The sequence below is a fragment of the Oxyura jamaicensis genome, chromosome 7 (genome assembly GCF_011077185.1).
Source record: "Oxyura jamaicensis isolate SHBP4307 breed ruddy duck chromosome 7, BPBGC_Ojam_1.0, whole genome shotgun sequence".
Lineage (NCBI taxonomy): Eukaryota > Metazoa > Chordata > Aves > Anseriformes > Anatidae > Oxyura > Oxyura jamaicensis.
This window is the reverse complement of record NC_048899.1, coordinates 1490345-1510142: the sequence shown is the minus strand read 5'-3', so window position 1 is coordinate 1510142 and position 19798 is coordinate 1490345. Positions and strand designations below refer to the sequence as shown.

General features: G+C 40.3%; 1 protein-coding gene across 12 annotated transcripts in view; it reads right to left on the bottom strand.

The window, feature by feature from the left end:
• ANKRD44 (ankyrin repeat domain 44) overlaps nucleotides 1-19798 on the bottom strand; it is a 148571-nt gene that overhangs the window by 52234 nt on the left and 76539 nt on the right. For all 12 annotated transcript variants that reach the window (XM_035332248.1, XM_035332243.1, XM_035332245.1 and 9 more), the window contains exons 3-9: nucleotides 17664-17742; nucleotides 9561-9631; nucleotides 6387-6587; nucleotides 5080-5167; nucleotides 4472-4614; nucleotides 2856-3068; nucleotides 1378-1456 (exon numbers count right to left, since the gene is read on the bottom strand). In XM_035332248.1, coding sequence (XP_035188139.1) covers nucleotides 1378-1456; nucleotides 2856-3068; nucleotides 4472-4614; nucleotides 5080-5167; nucleotides 6387-6587; nucleotides 9561-9631; nucleotides 17664-17742 — 874 coding nt within the window. The remainder of the gene's footprint in view (nucleotides 1-1377; nucleotides 1457-2855; nucleotides 3069-4471; nucleotides 4615-5079; nucleotides 5168-6386; nucleotides 6588-9560; nucleotides 9632-17663; nucleotides 17743-19798) is intronic.

The window sequence follows — 19798 nt, the reverse complement described above, 5'->3', positions numbered from 1 at the left end:
TTCCTCCAAAACTCCTCAGAAACAGCAGCCAGAAATTGAGATGGCTTTACCCAGTTCACTAAGTACTGTAGGATAAAGTTGCATTTCTTTAAATCATTGACATTTCTCTCTTCCACAATATCCCATGGCAACAAGGCAGAGATTCACTTGCAATCAGACCTGTCTGTGTACTACACTAAAATTAGAGGGGCAACAAACAAAGAAAGAAAATCAAAAACAAAGTAACTTGAAGAAGAGTAGAGAGGCTGAAGGACAGATGAAGAACTGCCAATCCTTTCACACACAGATCCAACACAGAGCAAACAAAAGCCATTAAGTCAGAGAGCATATTTCACTAAACAACTGTAGACTACACTAAACTGCATTTTCTTTCAGCTTGCCCAAACTCATTTTTATTACTATTTTATTTATCCAAGAATAGATATGGCAATAAGTTGTATGACAACCTGAAGGAAGCATGACCTACTGAAGACTTCTGTTTAAAATACAGTAAATGTAAGCATCCTTGAGTTACAGCCTAACTTTTCAGACTTCTTAAACATCTAACAAAGAGTAGCTCTATCAAGGGTCACAGCAGTTAGATTAGGTTCCAAGTTTGGGATTGTAGTTAAAAAACAAACAACACAAAACATACAGTAACAAAACAGAAACAAAAACCCCAGACTGTCCTGTCTGGTAGAACAGCCAAAGCTAGGAAGGATAAGTAAACAATGAGTACTAGCCACCTCTGTGAGTCAGAAACAGGTCTCTGCCAGATCTCCAACAATAATATTTGTTATATGCTGTTATATGCTTGGACAAAAGAGATACTTAATGAATTTGACAGGTAATCCAGAATCCTGATATCTGTTCCTGGCTATGCTAGAAAAAACAGGGTGGCGCTGGTCCAGAATATTTATTCAACACTTAGTGAAGATAGCAGCAAGATGTGGAACTAAAGGAGGTGAGGGAAGTACAGCTGCTGAGTGGTAGGACAGAGAAAATGGTGTGAACTCTATGAACACCACAGCTCCCAGGGGAGGACAGTTGGAAACTTTTACTTTTCTTACTCTTTGAAGCATTTTGGAAAGTTTGTTGTGCCTTTGTCTCATCAGATAGAATGCCACAACTTTGAACTCTTGTTTTCAGGTTAAGAATCACAACAGATCAGCTGGACCATTGTCAGCTGGAAGAACATGGGATTTTGTTAAGAAGCAAAATCTTCACTTGTGATGACACTGTGGAATGAGAGATGTTAATGCAGCTCTAAGTCAGAATTTGACTGAGAGCTGAACACCTCTCAGAGCAGTCCTTTGGCATTCTGGGTCAGAACTGAAAACTGCTACCTCTAAAATGCCTGCGCTTTTGGAGAGGTATTGAACAGGCACCGAAACTCACCATTCTGAATGAGGGTCTGTGACCGCGTGAACCTCCCATGGACAGCTGTCATGTGCAGTGGGCTCTTCCCATCCTTACTCTAACAAACAAAATATAAAAACAACCATTCATCATGTAAAGTAGTGGTAACAACTTGAAGTTACTCAGCTCAACCTCCTACAATTATTCTTCAGATAAAACCTCCACTGACTTCTGAAGACTACAGGACTGAATCTGTATGTGACGATAAATGCAGAAAGTATAAGCATGTAAGTAAACCAGTTCCGCAGCAACAAGCAGAAATGGGCTGAGGTACAGCCCATCCTCAGAGCCTGGCTAGATGCAATGTCTGGTAGAAACCTACAAATATATGACATACCATTCTTGAATGCGTTATTTAATAACATTTCCTGTTCAGACATATTTTCCCTACTCCTTGCAACAATAAGAATAAAGAAAACAAAGGAACCACAAAGCTAAATAGGAGCGGCCTCTGAGAGATGTAAGAAATATAACCTATTTATCAATTCACATTTTACAGAGACCTCCTAGAAAAAAAAAAAATATCTTTTTTTTTAAAAAAAGTTTTAATTAATACATTTTCACCTAATCCAAAATAGGATGTCTACAAAATACAATTAGAAATCAGGGAAGACATATGCGAGGAAAGGAACAATGAGTTGAGATCAGTGTTTTGGAATCTAGAGAAAACAAAATGAGCTAGGGAAAGCTGAGGAAAATAACAAGGGAAGGTACCAGCCTCACTACTCACATCTATTGGCACAGGGGTTTCACATTTATTGCTGAGCACAATCCCTAATTTCATTTCAATAATTATGAGTTTAAATAGTGCACTGACTGTCCACTGATCTCAAAGGACCTGCCAGAGGTGTTAAATGCTAGAAGACCAGTTTTACAGATGACAAACTGGAATACACACAGTTTAAAGTAGCCATAATCTTATAGGAATTCAGAGATTTCAGTTTTCTAGCAAGACCCTTTGAGGTTCACCAAGATGTATCACGTGCTCTTTTGTCAAGAGAATTCAGATAACCTAAACAGAATCAGGCCTCTAAAATATGTAACAAACATCCTCAAGGTCTTACTTCCCCAGGAAAGTCAAAAGAAACTTGTTAGAAACAGGTTTAATTAAACCCATATTCAGGTGGATGGAAAACACCAGAAAGGAATAGTTCCTGGACTTACCACCATTGCCCCGGTTAACAGTTTCACAGAGCTCCAGGGACTAAATTCTAGTAGTGGCTCATGAGGAGTAGCTGGCCCAGAGTTGAAGGCTGCCATTATATTTATCAAGGCACTGAGAGCTCCTCTGCTGGAAGTTAACCTCATCCAAATAGCTTAATGATTAGCATTCTAAGCATCACTCTACTTCTAGCAAGGATTTAAAGCCTTGCTGTACTTGTTACTACAGTTTCCAGCCTCCTAATGTAAGGAAAACAGGATAAAGCAAAACTGAAGAGCTGAAATGCAAGTTTTACCTGAACGTTAACATCTGCCCCATTATTCACTAGCAGTTCAAGACACAGTGCTCCATGAGTGGAGGCAGCAGCAAAATGCAAGGGAGTGAATCCGTTATTATTAGGCTGATTTACATTAGCACCATAGTCAATCAGCTCATTAACAACAGAATCCTGACCATTGTAACAGGCAATGTGAAGTGCAGTATTTCCATAGATGTTCATTTCATCAATCTAAAATAAGACAAGGAGACACAGTTAGAAGTACAGACATCAGCTTATTGTTTTACATAATGCATCACATTCTGCAAATGGAACTAGCTGGAGGCTTGAACTATCATAGGGCATATTTCTCACCAACAAATTTCATTGATGAAAATAAACTCCCAGAGAGCTTAATTTAAAATGCTTTACCTTCATTATCATTAATGTCTTATCCTACTGGCAATTTCTAAAAGCCAGCCTGAAGCTTAAAGCTGATAGCAGGAGTATGTAATGATGATGATGATAAAAGTCCTAATAAACTGGAAAGCTTTTATACGTAAGTGAGAAAGTAGGATAAAGAAAAAGCTCAGAAACTTAAAAAAAAATACACAAAAACAGCTTCTATTGAGTTTTTGTGAACAGAATCAGGTTTAAGATCTCTTTCCAGAGATTCCTTGTGGGAAGGGAGTGAAAGTGTCATAGTGAAAGGAAGGAGAAATTGCACAGCCATTTACACTTCAATAAGAAACTGCTTTCAGCAGCTCAGTATTATGAAGATGTAATTAAGATTACGTTACTTCTTGATGACTGGCTTGGAATTCAAGCACTGTTTTGTAAAATATGGCAAGACAGGTTGCACAAAACACTCAGGGGTGTTGTGAATACCCTTCCACAAAATACAGGCATCTCAAAGCTCATATCCCCAGTGGCAGAAAATGTGGAAGTTGAAGGTAATTATTAGCATGGTATTGCTGATAACGGGAAACACCTATTCCCTTTCAACCTCACAGTCAACAGCCTGTCAAAACACACTTCTGACACCTTTTTGGTAGGTCAAGTCAGCTGGCTATAAAGCTGACAAATGCAGTATCTTTATTTGATATCTTTAATCAACCAGCACAGACTCTTCTGGTCATTTCACTGTTGCTTTAGACCACTGAGTTGGCAATATTAGTTTAAGAGAAGACTGTGCCCTGAAATAAAGACCTTCTCTGGAGTGAAAAGGATCCTTTTCCTTCCTTCCATCAGCTAGAGAGGAAACGCACATCCTGAAACTTAAACAGCCTAAAATGCAGTTTTGTAAAGTACTCCACGTATGTGTTGTGAACAACTTCATCACATCAAAGGGAACGCCAAGCCAAGGGAGACTTCATTACTCCATCTTTCTCTACAGGACCAACATATATTTCCTGATTTATTTATTTTTTTCCTTCAGCAAGGTAGCCTGGAATTTACTGTCCATACCACACATTTTTTCTTCCAGAGTGTTTTCTGGCTCTTAAACCATGCAAAGCACTAGGTGCTTTTCATGGTCCAGAAAACAGGAACAATTTTCTTCAGAAATTCTGCTGATGTAGCAGCATCCGTAAGAGGAAAAGGATATCTCCAAATATGGAAAATATGGAAGTCATAAAGAGCACATTACCACATACCTCTACCCCCAGGTTAAGGAGGTGTTTCACAACATTAATCTGCCCATTGGATGCAGCTGCATGAAGTGGGGTGTAACCCTTCTTGTCTTTACAAGTCACCTCTGCACCGTGATTAATCAGTAAGGCAACAACTTCCAGGTGACCTTCAAAAAAAAATGAAAAAGAATATCAACAGGTATACCAGCCTCACTACCCGCAAATTACTTACTGCTTTTTTGCTAATGTGCTGGCCCTTTCACTGATGTTTCACACTGCTCCCAGAGTTTTACAAATAAAAATAAAAAAAAAAAAAAAAAAAAAAGCATTTTCATAATATTCTCACTTATAGCTCCATATAGCTCCAGATCTGGTAAAGAAATGCATGCAATACACATTCCCCTTCATCAGATGGGTCAGAGTTCTCTTTACTGAATTAGTTTTCCAGTCATTAAAGGAACAAAAACCACAACTACGTGGGCACTGTGTATTTAAGTCAGCCAACCTCCTCCCTGAACAGGGTGAATACATCTCTCGCCTTCCACAGACAGGTCTGTGTCTTGTCCATTGTAAAACACGCTGACAGTTTGTCAACACAAAATTAGAACAAGAAACAACAACCTGAGCCTTACCCATATATGCTGCCCAGTGAAGAGCTCTTCTGTCCTTTTTGTCGAAAGCATTGATGTTTGCCCCCTTGGCTAACAGCAAGTTCACCATCTAGTAGTAATGAGAGCAAGTAAACAAACCCTGTGATCGGACACTCAATAGCTTATAACGAACCAGTCTAGTGATAACGTTGGGATCACAAAATCTGGCTGTTTTGTATGAGACACTGAAATTTTAGGCAGTATGGCTAAGAAGTGAAAAGCTGCTTTCCCTATTATCAATCATCCAATATTTAGAAATTTTAAAAAATCAGGTAAAAAAAAAAAAAAAACAAAAAGAAAGAAAACCAAATGGCATTCAACTAGTTTCTTCTCCAGTAAAACATTCTGAAATCATAAATCACAGAGCTGCATATTTGCTTTTCCCTTGTACAGTGCTTTTCCATCAGTACAGAGATCATCCAATAACAGCATAATTTCAATTATAATTTCTGATATGCTCTACCCAAAATATCAGGAACTTTATATTATGACTGTTAGATTCAAGCATTACTATCTTTTTCCATTAGTAATTGGAAAAAGGCCAAAGCAGTAGTTTAAAGGCCAAACACTATCATTATTTTACAGGAACTACTCTTCTCTTTCCTTCTTTTAAATACAGTGTCAACTGATCAACTTCTGTTGACGGATTTCTACTGTTCCAGTTGAAGACAGTTTATTCTAGGTGAACTTCAGGTGCTGGAAGAATCCTTCCACAGATTTAAAGACTATCAAAACCATTTATGAAGGGTCTTTGTTTACAACACTATGCTTTTTTTTTTTTTTTTTTGAATAGAAACTGTAATAAGAGGAGGGTTTGCTTGTATTAGGTACGGAGAAGCAGCATGGATGATCTCAAAAAAAAGAAGCACATTTTCTAGAAGACTAATTAGAAAATCAGACTGGATCTCACAGAGCTGAATATTTCTTCAGTATGAAATAAATCTAGCAGTTTGTCCTTCTTTCCTTCTTTTTCTTCTCTTATTTTCTCAGGCAGTTAAGCACAAAATAGCCCAGGACACACTTGAATTGCCAGGGCTGTTGGCACGGACAGCTCCCCAAGTTTGCATGCACAGTTCACTTGCACGCCGGCTCTGTACACATGCTTTCCTGCCACTCTTACTTCTGTAGATAGGTAACTTGGCACACAGTTTGGGAAGCAGCCGAATGACAGCAATCATAGGTGTCAGGGATATGGGACTCAGTCCAGACCCAGCCACAGTGGACAAACATTTGAAAGAGGAAAAACCGAATAAGTAATCAAAGATCAATTTTGCTATTAGCCAACTCACCTCAATGTGGCCATTCAGAGCTGCATGGTGCAATGCCGTCCGCCCACCTCGGTCAGAGACGTTGACACTGCTCAGCATGGGAATGATGACTTCCGCGCACTTCACTGCCTTGTTTGCAGCAGCCACGTGCAACGGGGTCTGCCAGTTCTTGTCCCGAGCATTGACATCGGCTGAGTGCTTAATCAGTACTTGCACTGCTTCCTGCAATGGGAGCACTTAGGAGCTATAAACAAGCAGTTTGAATAAATACAGCGCATATATTCTTGACAGCTCAGTGATGTTATGTATGCATTTTACTTATGCATCCCAGGCATGGCCAGAAGGAGGGAAAGAGAACAACATGCACCTAAACAACCTCTCAGGTTACTGAAACGGTACCGCTCATTCAAATGCCAGACTGTGCATCACCTTTGCTGTCATGCAGAGCAGTGTGCTTGTGATCAAAATTTCCGAATTAGATTATATGACATACAAAGCTGCCTATGCAGACAACCCAACCTGTTTGGTTGATTAACCTTCAATATCTCAGCCATCCTCTGTGCTATACCTTAAGAAACGAATGGACTTATCTGAGCACCCTCTTACACATTTATTTACAAAATGAAGAACATGTAATTTTGGGTAATGAAATCACAGCAAATCGTTCTAAGTTTTATTTATAAACAGGAAAAAGGAAAAAATATATATGTCTAAAAACAAAATTTTAGCTTTGCAAAAACATGAGAATCACAGGCAAGGGTTGACACTGGTGTGCGTCCCCAGTTGCCATTAGCATTCTTTCCCTCCCCAAGGGCTGAGCACAGGCCAAAGGTCTTCACTGCAACATCCATTCTGTCAGCCTGAGACCAAACAACATCTTTTAAGGTTAATTTTGTTGGTTAAAAGTGAATATTTCCCAGTGAGAAAATGTATTCTTCTCTCTTGAGGGATTGTCTCACTTGAGAATTTACCATCAGTTCTTTTCTGCTCCCACTCATGGAACTTCCATTAAGCAAGCCAGATTTAAAAAGTCTCTCTCTCAATTACATTGCTTCTTCTCTTCTTTCCCCCCCCCCCACAAACCAACAAAATACAAAGGAACCACAGGGACACGGTAGCATTCAAGTAACCTCATCTGCTAATTACAACTCACAGCTGGGAAGTGGCAGAGCTGTAGCCCTACATACTACCTTATTCTTCTTCCATAAACTGAAAAGTTTTCTGGTAAGTCCAGCCAACATTTTATTAATAAATAACACATACATCATGTGTACATTTAAAAAGCACTTTTGCATCTAGAAAGACCCCAGAGAGAGCCTGCAGTCTGTATCAACAATACATCCCACTACTAGGAGTTCTAGTTCTTTGTTCTCAATTGTTCTCAATCAATTTCTACAACTTTGTTTTCTACAGCCACTCCACGAACTGTCATCTAACAGATTTGTTCAGTTAGTTCAGTTTGCATCTCTTCAAACACCAAGAATGATATATTGTTCATGTCACAACCGGATTTTCTTTTTTTAAACTACAGGCCCACTATTTTCAAAATCATTTAAATATAATTCACTGGGAAGCTATCCAGCTGTGACATGAAGTCATCAGGAAAAATCATGCAATTTGACTATTAATGAAGGAAGGAAAAAGTTAAGGCAGAATTTTTAAAACCAAGCAATAAGGACTGAAAAGTCAGAGCTAATAATAGTTACACTTTGATTTATTTCTTTGTGTATACATTTTTGTTTACATCTGCAGATCTGCTGCTCTATCACACTAACAAACAGACTGTTAAAATCTTTATGGGGAAATTTTAATTTTATTGGTTTTCAGAGCATAAGCTAGACCTTTTTCTTAGCATAATTTCTAGATGTGCATGCAGTCCGCAGCTATAGCGTAAGCCTCTGTTTTCAGTCTTTCCAGCCAACCCATGTTATTGGAGTGAAATCTCTTTAACTCTTTCACACCATACGCCTTTCTCCGCTGCCTCACTGGGGTACCAGAAGTGCCAGCACAAGAGAAGAGCTTCTCATCTTAAAACTGGCTGTCAGCAGCCAAAGAGTAAAAGACACAAACCCATAAGACGACATGCATTTTCAGTTAGAACTGTGATTGAAAATAAAAATCATGTACTCTGACACATCCAAAAAAGGAACCAAATACCGCAATTCCTGAATCAGAAAGAGTGTAGTTGTTTTCTAAGGTTGAAGTCTGACCTTTGTTTTCCAACATGGCTTTTTGTATTTTGTCTCATTACAGCATTCATACCCTATCAGATATTCCTTTCAGCGGGTTTTGGTGGCTGCCAGCAGCTGCGAAGCTCAGCCAGTAGCCAAACAATGCCTGAGTTCAGAAGCGAGCCCAGGATTCCTGCCTCCAGGCTTGGCAGGCACTGGGACTGTTACAGAGGTGATTCAAGTCCATCAGTCTCTGGAAAACAGCCACCCTCTGTCTCTCCTACATCCCCTCCCCTTGCTCCCAGCAGCCAAATCAGCCTGCAGTTGGGCTTTCTGTTAACAAAGTATTAGGAGGACAGAAGTATAGGAGAAGGTCCAAAATGGACAGCTAAAGTACTGGTACAGTTGAAAACGCAGTCATGCCTGAGCTGCATTCCATTTAGTTACTGTTGCTGCTTCTTGAAATAGCAATGGAGAAAGTACAACATGATGCCAGAAGATTTCTAGCTGTCAAGTAGAAAAATACGGGCATACCTCCTTTATGCATGAATCAAGTGAATGAACAGTAAAGCTAACGGATGCCTTGAAATGCAATTAACCAAAACGAACTGTGCAGTAATACATGTAGGATCACACACACACATCCACTCCCTCCTGGCACATACACAGCATGAACACATCCATATGGGTTTATTCCTCCTTATTTTACCACTTGATGATGATGACCCTGAAGACCACGGTCACTCTACTCCACTTCAGCCAGGGTCACTCACTCCAGCTGATGGTTGCTCAGGACAACTTGCTACAGTAATGCAAAGCATCCCACAGGAGGGAAAATCAAAGGCTCAAAAGCAACTATAATTAACTGGGAAAAGCTGGCCTCTGGCTGCAGTGCTAAAGGCCCTGCACACAGCAAATGTTCTCCCTGTTTGTCACTGTGCTGCCTACTGTGGCTTTCAATGATTTGCTTTTTTCCCCAGCATGGAGTTTACGTGTAAAAGCAGAGTAATCAAATCTTACTCACTTCACTCCTTGAAGCAACTGCTCGGTGGAGAGGAGTCAGCCACATGTTGTCCTTGGCATTAACACGAGCGCCTGCAAGTAAACAAGACGAGGTTACATCCATGCTTTGGGTGCGACACGAAGAGCCTTGCCCAACTGGTTTCCTAGTAACAGGAGCCCAAGCGGATTTAGTGCTCTCCTCGTGGCTCTGCCGACCCTTCTGGCACTCCGTTACCCTTAGAAATGCAGTTCCATCTCCTGGGCAGAGAGGAGCAGGCGCACAATTCAGAAAGAAGGGAACTGATGGAATCTCAATATTAGCAGGAGCAGCCTTGTTTACAGGACACAGCAGAAGCAGGATTTGTAGTAGGGGTTTATGTAAGTACGTATGTACTTGTGTGTCTATGTGTGTGTATTTATAGGATTAACAGATACGGGATGTCCGTTAAAATGCTGCTTCCCTGTTGAGCAGATCTTGATGTGACCAAGAAAACATGATGGGGAAGCGTGCCGGCTGCGGGGGAAACAGCTGCCTCCCTCCCCACCTCTGCATCTGCAGGTGCTCCTCAGCAGACACCAGAAGGGAGATGAAGGGCACTACCCATTTGCCTCATCCACAATTCAGGGCTAATGGGCACTCTGGCAAAAGACAGCTGTGCAAGAGGATGGTTTCAGGGTCACTTGCGAGAATAATGGATAAAGGAAGAATATTTAACAACTACTGCAGTGTTGGCTGACTACAGACAAAAAAGAAATGGATCCTGTACATCTCTGTAATGAGACAGATTTGTTTGAAAGAAATATTAAACTATCCATTAAAGTGATACCCCAAAACAGGACATCTAGTGGAAGGAGCTGGAGAAACTCTTGAATTTTAAAAGGGCTTAACCTGAAAACATTGTACCTCTTAGGCCTACAGCCAGCAGTGCTAGTTTGAGAAGTCTGGCACATGAAGAAAAAATTTAAAGAAGCACAAGCATTATGCACGTAGCCTGGACGTGCCTTTGAATTTTATGAACAAAGGGATTCTTAAGCTCTATTGTGCACCACAACTTAAGTGCATATAAAATTTTTTAATTAATAAATCACACTCTGGATCTGAAGCACCTTCTGAAAGCTGTTTCTCAGGAATATTAAGGTACTCGCCTCTGAATCACCGTGGTTATTGGGAATTATGCTAGATAATCAGAGAAGAAACAAGTTCTTTCAGATTACCACAAGCTGGGATATAATTTTTTGGCTCCAAGAAAAGGAAGCCACTTTCATAACAACTGCAACAATCAGAGGCAATGCCTCACCTCTGAACTCTGTACCCAGTGGCACAATCTGCCCTCTAGAGAAGCACCCCGGAGTAAAGACGGCAATAGTTTCAAAGTGTTTTCTAATGAATCTATATATAAAGCAAGGAAGTTGCTACCTTCTTTTATCTACTTGAGAAGGCCGTTGTGATTGAAATATGTTGGTACTCACTCGGAGGCTAAGCTACCTGAGAGGCCTCCAGATTTGCATAAAGCAACCACCTCCTCCATCCATGATGACTCCAAGATACCTCATGTTACACCGACGTGATCCTATAGGGGCTTTGGGGATACAAAATGCCTGGATGAATTCCTAATGATTGCCACTAAATGCCTCTTTTTTACATTCACAAATTTATTTTGCATTTGTCTTGCTTTTTTTTTTTTTAATCCTTGTTTTCTTAACTAAGTTTTCTTTTGGCTTATTTCTGGCCATTCACCAAGTCCCACAAGCAGATGGCAGGAAAGCAGAAAGCCTTATGTACAGAGTAGCAAAGTGTGACCAAAATCACGTCATTCCTCAGTATTCACCAACTCCAGGACCATCAGAGAATACAAAGATGATTAGAAAACCTAGGGAAGTGTCTCCTTCAGTAGTTATTCATGCCTTTCACTGATCCACTCACCCTTCAAGAAGCTGAAGAAGGTAGCTGCCAAGAACAGAGCTAAGGAAAATAACAAAAGCAAAACACCACCAGTATAAATAAAATAATCCACAGCATGTTATCAGCCTTTTCTTCTTCAGCAGTTTTCTGCATTCCCTTACCTCTTTGTGGTCTGGGGCTCTTTATATGACAAAGTGAAATTGCTCTTACATACCTAATTCAACACGACAGCTGAATAAATTTGTGATTTATGTTTTTAAAGAGATGCACAATTCAGCTGCTGCCTGTTACAGAAGCCACTGTTCCCTGTGTACTAAGGCACACATTTTCTGAGGAGATGCTTCAAAATATTTCCCTCTTTACTGCCGATTTGCTTCACCAACATTCAGCTTTTAGTTTTCCAGCAGCATCTTGCAGGAAACAGCTAAAGGATGATCAAAGAGCCTCACCTGCACCAAGGCACACCTCCGGGGCCAGAAAATGCCTGCCATTTTAAAGGAGAGAACAGAAGGCACCCACCAGGGAGCAATGCTCACATTTTCAAAGGCGTCCTCTGCACTTCACAAACTTGAATGCCCTGCGACACCCTGGGGGACAGCTCTTTGAAAGTCCTGAGCAACACAGAAATCCAACTCTGAAAACTCAGTGCTCAGATTGTTAACGTTCCTAAAATCACCTGTGTCCAAGAATCAAAACCTTAAATTTTCAAGTCTATCCCATAACGCTTCCTCAGCGTCACCCAGAAATTCTTTACCCTGGATCATGTACTTTAACCGTGTTTCAATGCGCTCCTACAACACCCTAAAAGGTTAGGATAATTAATACCCTTTTATATATGTGAGAGGCCTACAGGTGGTAACACTGAAACCAGTGCGTATGGTGGCCTTCACAGTACCAGTCCTCCTTGAAAAGACAAGCTCCTTTAAAGTTTTCCCTTAACACCTTCCAGGTAGCCACAGCACCCCCACAAAACCCTCACGTAAAATGTTCCCCCAGATAAGAAACCTTTCTCAGTGCCATCCCCAGACCTCTGCCCGTAGGGCCTCACACCCCTGGGCCTGACAGGAAGGCCTGGCTGCTGGATTCGTTCCGTGAAGCTCGCGTAGACGTGCTAACGCACAACGTCAGATAAAATCAACAGAGAGGAAACTTTCCGTAATCCACTCTTCTTTAATATGGCTGTGTTGTAATCTTTGAGATCTTTGACTCTCAATTTTTTTTCTGCCAAAAGAGAAAATAAATCTAAAATTGCCTCTGTTCTTTTGAGATCAGAAATAAACAACCTGATGTTGGCTTTCAGGAATAAAGTTAACAGCTCTTTAGCCTAGCTGAATTATAATTTTCCACACAGCACATTTGCCAAACCCACAGGTCTCCAATAAATCTAGATTCTGCAGTCAAATCTTTGAAATTAGGAAGGATCAACAGATGAAGGAGACTCTGTTCTCTATCCTAGTAACAACATTAATAATGTGCACCTTTCCAGCCCCTGCTATGAAACATAGCAACAGGCACATGAAGATAAAAGGAATGACCCACCACCACATGCAGAGAGATACACAATATAAACCAAAAATCAACACACACACACAAAAAAAAATATATTTAACAGAGTAGATGAAATTGGGACTTAAAACAGTAGAGCTAGATGTCAACAGATGAGCCTAAAAGCCAGGGAACACCTACATGACAGAAACAGGAGGATTGATAGGATCTCCTCAGAGCTAAGTCCAAGTCTCTTGTTGATTATGGAATTGGCCTGGAGATGCCACTGCAGTCACAGGACAGGAGGAGGAAGAAGCGAGGTAAAAGCACACGGGTACTGGGTCACTCAGGAAAGAGACAGGAGAGTCCTAGGACATCCTCCAAACTTTCACCCAGAAGAAACAGACAAGGTTTTTCTTGAACACCCCTCATTCTCCAGGGATCGGAATCCCAAAGCTATGGGAAAGGCAAGAGAATCTGCCATTCCAACTCTCTTACTCTTTAGCCTGCCATGAAAGAAAAAGCCCTGGATGTGAGTTCAAATTGGGCAGTGCCTTCCCCCTGCTGCCTATGTACCAAGGATGGCCCAGAACCTGCCACAAGTGTGACAGTCTTGCTTCCAAATCTGCATGCCAGGGCTTACCAGGAACCTTTCCAAAGCCTGCTGGGGTTTGTCCTTTTCCTCATCTAACGTGCAATTTATAAGAGATGGATGTCAACATTGCATGCACATCCCTAGTGCATAAACTTCTTGCCAAGAAGCTCAGAGCCTTCTGACATAATGAGGCATGATAACATTGCCCAGATCACAAGCTCGTGTGGGAGGGAGGGAACAAGAGGTAAGGAACTGAGCTCAAACATTATGCCCTCAGCACCAGCTCAAAGCCAAGAGGTGGAGAGGTACAGGCATGCATGATAATGGAGCTTGGATTTATCCAGACAGTTCTGACGCATCCTTGAATGTGTCATCATAAGGAACTTCATGTATGTGAGGCAGTTACCCTGGTCCTTCTCCTTCTTGACGGAAAGGAAGTGAAAGATCTCAAAGCTCCATATAGCCAGCTTTCATATAGCCTAGAAAAACAAAACTTCACAGCACATGTCTTCAGTTTGAACCACATGGTTATGGATCAGACCTTTGAGCTGATGTAAATCCACCTAGCCCTGACATTTAATGGGCTGGGATGATTTATACTAGTTGAGGGACCTGGCACTGCGTCTCCTGTATCAATTCCAAACAGATTCCATTTCAGTGGCTAGAAAGCCATTTTTGGTATGACTCCAAACACCTGGGTAGAAGCTTTATTCATTAGACACCACATTTATTTGCACTGCCACTGGTTCATGGGCCACAAATCTTAGATGTGCATGTTTAATTTAATTTCTCTCCTGAGCCCTATACAAAATGCAATGGGTTGCTAGCTCTCTCAGCTTCTACTCAGGCTGAGAATATTATTTTTTGAGCCTAACAGCGAGCATTATTGTGCTTTCTCTCTGTGAAAACACCTTCTAATTTTATGTCCAACAACGAAGCTTTTCTTCTTATGTAACTTAATTTTATGAACAGATTAATCTTTTATGAAACACTTACTATGTTTTCCAAAGAAGAGGTGAAACAAAGGGAAGATGCTGCTGTTCTCTTTGGAGCGTAGTTCACTGCCAGATTCCAGTAACAAAAAGGCGTTTATAAGAACTCACAAACCTGCTCCTCCAAACCTCACAAACCTCCAAACCTTTTCTTGGATTCAAGTACTGTTGTGTACCACGAGTAATGATAATTCAGAGATTAGACAATCAATAGGTAGAACATACAACACAAGATTTTGACTCATGCTGAGCTAGTTGGGAGTGACCCCCACACAATTCCTTCAGACTGAATTCCAGCACTGCCCCACTGATGCAAAATAAAATTATTAAAAGCCCACATTATGAGTTTTTCTCCATTCACTTAATCACAAAAAGGCAAGATATATCACCTACATTTGTGTTGTGACCAGAGAAACCCTATAGCCTGTGGATAAGGTTTTGGCAGCAAGGTGCTGGAACAAAGTGTCCAGAGGAACACGATGAAGTCCCTTTTCCTCATTAGGAACACAATGGAAAACAAGATGCAGAAGGTACCCTGCCTTCATCAGGATGTTGTAGAATGCTATTGGGATTCAGAAGAGAAATGGGCAGAACTGCTTCACTTTTCTCTTTAGGTGGCTATTATTGCCTGTGCTGCTACTTGAAAAACTTGAAAAAAAGACAGACAGCAACGGAATAACAGTATGTTACAAAAAACATACACTGCAAGAACACATACACAGATGAAGTTTATTAACTCTTATCTCCTAGTGAATAAAAGCCTGTGTGCATCGAACACATTGAAAAAACATCTAAGCACAACCCATCAGCAGAAGAATGTCCATCTAAATCATTTTGCTGCCATCGGGGTTAGAGCAGAAGGATCTGATACACGATGGATGTCAAACTAGCTATACTCATTAAACAATTAGAACACTCAAAACAGTCCAAAGAAACGTAAAGGGAAAGCACATGGGTATAGTAAACTGATTTTTTTTTTTCCTTCTGTCTTCTCCAGCTGAGGTTAGGCTGGTAATCCAGAAGAACATATTTGTACTGTCTGCATGCACCCATTAGAATATCTGTTCCTCCATCATTCACTTTTAAGCACCATCACATTTTTCAACAAGGAGACAAGAAGGTCTATACAAAAGAAAAGCAATACAGGCAGAGAGAGGAGGTGAGGTGAGCAACAGAGCTGAAGACCAGGAAGCAGCAGAGCCTGCAGATGACGTGGGACTGCAGGCACAAGGCACTGCCACATATACAGCTGCGTTGTCTATGATGTTACTGCCGAGCAGAAAAGCTTGGTCTTTTTGGTCTTAGGCCCTTGGACATACATATAGCTAGTGTTAATATACTGTATGTACCATAAGCACTTTAGAGAAAAGACTGAATCAGTACTGCAACCCATGCTAGACACCAGAGCACCTAGGAAAGTCAAAGGTTTTGAATATCTCAACCACGGGAAAAGCTTCAGTTGACATTTTTACCCTTCTGGACAACAGAAAATGTAGGGTACAAATCTGCAGAAAGCTTGTTTTCTTCAAGTTCGTGGACCACAGAACTATTTGTCCTGGGCTACAAACCTCACTTTACAAACTATATCAAGTAACCTTCAGAAATCCCTTCCAACCAGAACTACTCTCGGATTCAAGGAAATTAGGTGGTATCTAAAAATCACAGGATTGGTATTTCTTAAATAACTTTCTAAAAAGAATATGCAAGTCATTTGAAGAAGCAGTCTAATAATTTGTAAAACCACAAATTACAGCATCACACAGCAAGAATCATATAGTAAGGTTGCTTGCAAGGAGTTAGACATTTGTACCATAAGGTTATTTTCAATCCAACACTCTTAAACCAACATAAGCTTCATCCTTACAGTTCTCCAGTTTAGGAAAACATCACCTTTGAAATCTGCAAGCAAGTACAGGAGTTTACCATAAATTAAAAGTACTTCTTGAGAGAAAACGAGAGAAATCTCCTTTATACTTTGACTTTTTTTGTGTGTGTGTGCACGCACACGTGTGTTACTCAAAGTGTTTGGAAATATTTAAGATGATTTTTCACAGTGCTTCTGGAAAGGTAGGTTAGCATTACATTCCTATAACAAGCTGGGAAAAAAAATCTAGAGCAAATTAAATTAGCAGCGTCAGCATGAGATTTAAATAGCGGCGTTCTTGACTTTTAGCGCATTGTTAAGACTGTACTTCAGTCTTTATGCCACAATAAGGAAGAAAATAAGTAAGAAAGAGGTATTTTGAGCACCTATAGCCAAACGTCTATCAGACTCCATGCACAGAGATATGAATAGATTACTTTTGTTCATGATTTGTCATTCTAAAACATTAGATGACAACATACAAGATGCGTTCTTTGGCAATCCCCTAACAAGGGGATGCTGTTTAAGGGAGGACCTAATCAGTTACAGGTAATGTTTAATATACTTTGTTTTCAAGCAAAGTATCGTAAGACAATGTACAAATATAAAATATACTGTGCATATATATAGATATATACACAGATGTATACACACATACCGGTCTATCCTAAGAACATATTATTGTTTAGAGAAACTTTTTTTTTTTTTTGACAAGTTTCTCTTTTCTTCAGTGACTACACACGAAAAATTCATGCCTTTCAAAAACCTATCTGTTAGTATCAATCTGTTGGAAAAGATAACTGATGTTGATATATCCTGCTGCAGAGTTTCTATTCTCCAAATCAACTTCCTGACTTTTAGAAGCATGTTTCTAATGTAAATACCACTTACTATTTATTCAAACTCATTCATAACTTTCTACTATTATTCTATAATCATTTTTGCCTGACAAGAATTCTTGGCTTGTGCTCCAGGACTTGAGCCCGCATTTCAAACACATCCTTCAGCATGTTTCTGAATCCACAAAAATTATCAGTTTGAATGCTTTCAGAGTTTTTAAAAACTAGTTGCTTTGCTTGTTAATTTCACTTAGTCACAATACCTTTTATAGTTGTACCACCACATTTAAATACATTTTGTAAGTTTGTAAACAACTGCAACCATCTCTATGAAACTCAGCAGTATGTACTACACAAAGCTCACTCCCACATGCTTTATTGGCTATTTCTTGTCACATTAAAATTAGCTAATTTACCCAGTAATGACAGTAAGGGATGCTAACTTACCCGACAAAATGAGAAGCTCAATGATGTCTGCATCCCCAAGGAATGATGCAACATGAAGAGGAGTTCGCTTCTCAGCATCCTGCAAAACCACAGATGGTCCAGTTAGAAAACATGGCTGATAATTGCAAGCATTAGTATTAAGCATTAGTATTAATGAGTAATGCATTTTTACGCAGTGTTTTTTTGTTTGCTTGTTTTCTGGTATTTCTTTTTACCATTAGAAATATGGTCTCAACTAGCGAAAGAACAAAATTCAAGGTCTGGATAATACACTTTCTCCCAGTAATCCTCAACTTACTTATCACTGGGTTCCACCAGACCTTGCAGAGAAATCTTTACTCTGATATCCTTCCTACAGGTAGATAAAATCAAATCTAATCTAAATCAAATCTCTACCACATCACAGTGCTCCTCCTGCAAAGCCAGAACACATCTGTACCCAAGGAAAAACATAACCCTTGTGTCTCTTTTGGAAAGATTTGCCACTAAAAATTGCAGTAACATACTTCAGAAAGGTTATTGCACATCACTTAGTCTGGTTGGTTAGAACAGCCCAAAATGGACTTGTACACATAGATCAACCTTTACACACAAGTAAAGTAAAGATTAACAGCCAGGTCTGCATCTTTACACTTCTAAGAACTATACCTTATCACGCATACAGTTTCTGAAACACAGATATTTCTTATTTGATTTCTGTCATTTTCAGGCTTAGGGAATCACATTTTCAGGATGGACTTTCCTAATTTCACACGATATAAATACAGTGTTTATAAACAACAACAACAAAAAACTTTCTTTTATTGGTTTATTCAGATGACTCCAGAACATAGGGATTTTAAAAAAAAACTGCTAAACATGACAATATGGGAAACAAATCACAAGCACGGCTAATACCATGCATCACACTATAGCCATGTTTCTTAACCACCAATACATAAAGTTCTAAGAGACTCATCAATCAAACTTATTAAATTACAACCTACCATAATCCGATACTGTAAACTGGTAACAAATTCAACAACTGCGAGTGATACCAGCAGAAAAATCCTACTGGTTTTACACTTTCTCCCTGAAACATCTCTAAGCCTGTCAAGTAAAATATCACTTTTAACATGCCCAAGAGGTCATCAGCCGCAAGCTGTTTTGGACTATCTTCAAAGTGTGCTATAAATGTGAACAAATCAGTGTGGCAGAATCATTTGTCATGTGAATGCTGAAAATTGTTTTCCATCCAGTGCAAGGCACAGAGCCATTGTTGTTTATTACTATGTTTGCTTCTTGTATTTGTATGTTTGGTGTCTTCTTTTGTTTGTTTTTTTTTCTTCCAAACACACATGATGTACATAGTCCTCAAATGCTGCTGCATTCTGATCTTACATGTTAGGCATGCACCTGCCACACTGAAGACCAATTACGTGGACGTCCTGGTTGTCACAGGTCAGGGAAAAGATCTCTCTCAGAACTTCACCTCCCCATATGGCAGGTAAATTAAAACAATATGAAGCAACTTTCTCTTTTCTCTTTCACAATCAGGAGCAGTGGGTGCTCTACAGGACCAAACTCGCAAAAGAGCTCCACATCCAAGGAGTGACCTCCCAGAAACTGAAGTAACAAATAGGATTTTCTTGTATGTCCGAGTGTTGTGGTTTAACCTGGCTGGCAGCTAAACACCACACAGCCGTTCGCTCACCCTCCCCCCTCCCTCTCTGGGATAGGGGAGAGAAACGGGAAAGTGAAGCCTGTGAGTTGAGATAAAGACAGTTTATTAAGATAGGAAATAATAATGATAATAATAATAATATGTACAAACAAGTGATGCACAATGCAATTGCTCACCACCCGCTGACCGATGCCCAGCCCAACCCTGAGCAGCCGGCCCCCCCACCCCGGCTAGCCACCCCTATATATTGTTTAGCATGCCGTCAGATGGTATGGAATACCCCTTTGGCCAGTTTGGGTCAGCTGTGCTGGGTCTGTCCCCTCCCAGCTTTTGCTGCACCCCCAGCCTGCCCGCTGGCAGGACAGAGCGAGGAGCTGAAAAGTCCTTGGCATAGTGTAAGCACTGCTCTGCAGCAATTAAAACATCAGCATGTTATCAGCACTCTTCTCATCCTAATCCAAAACATAGCACC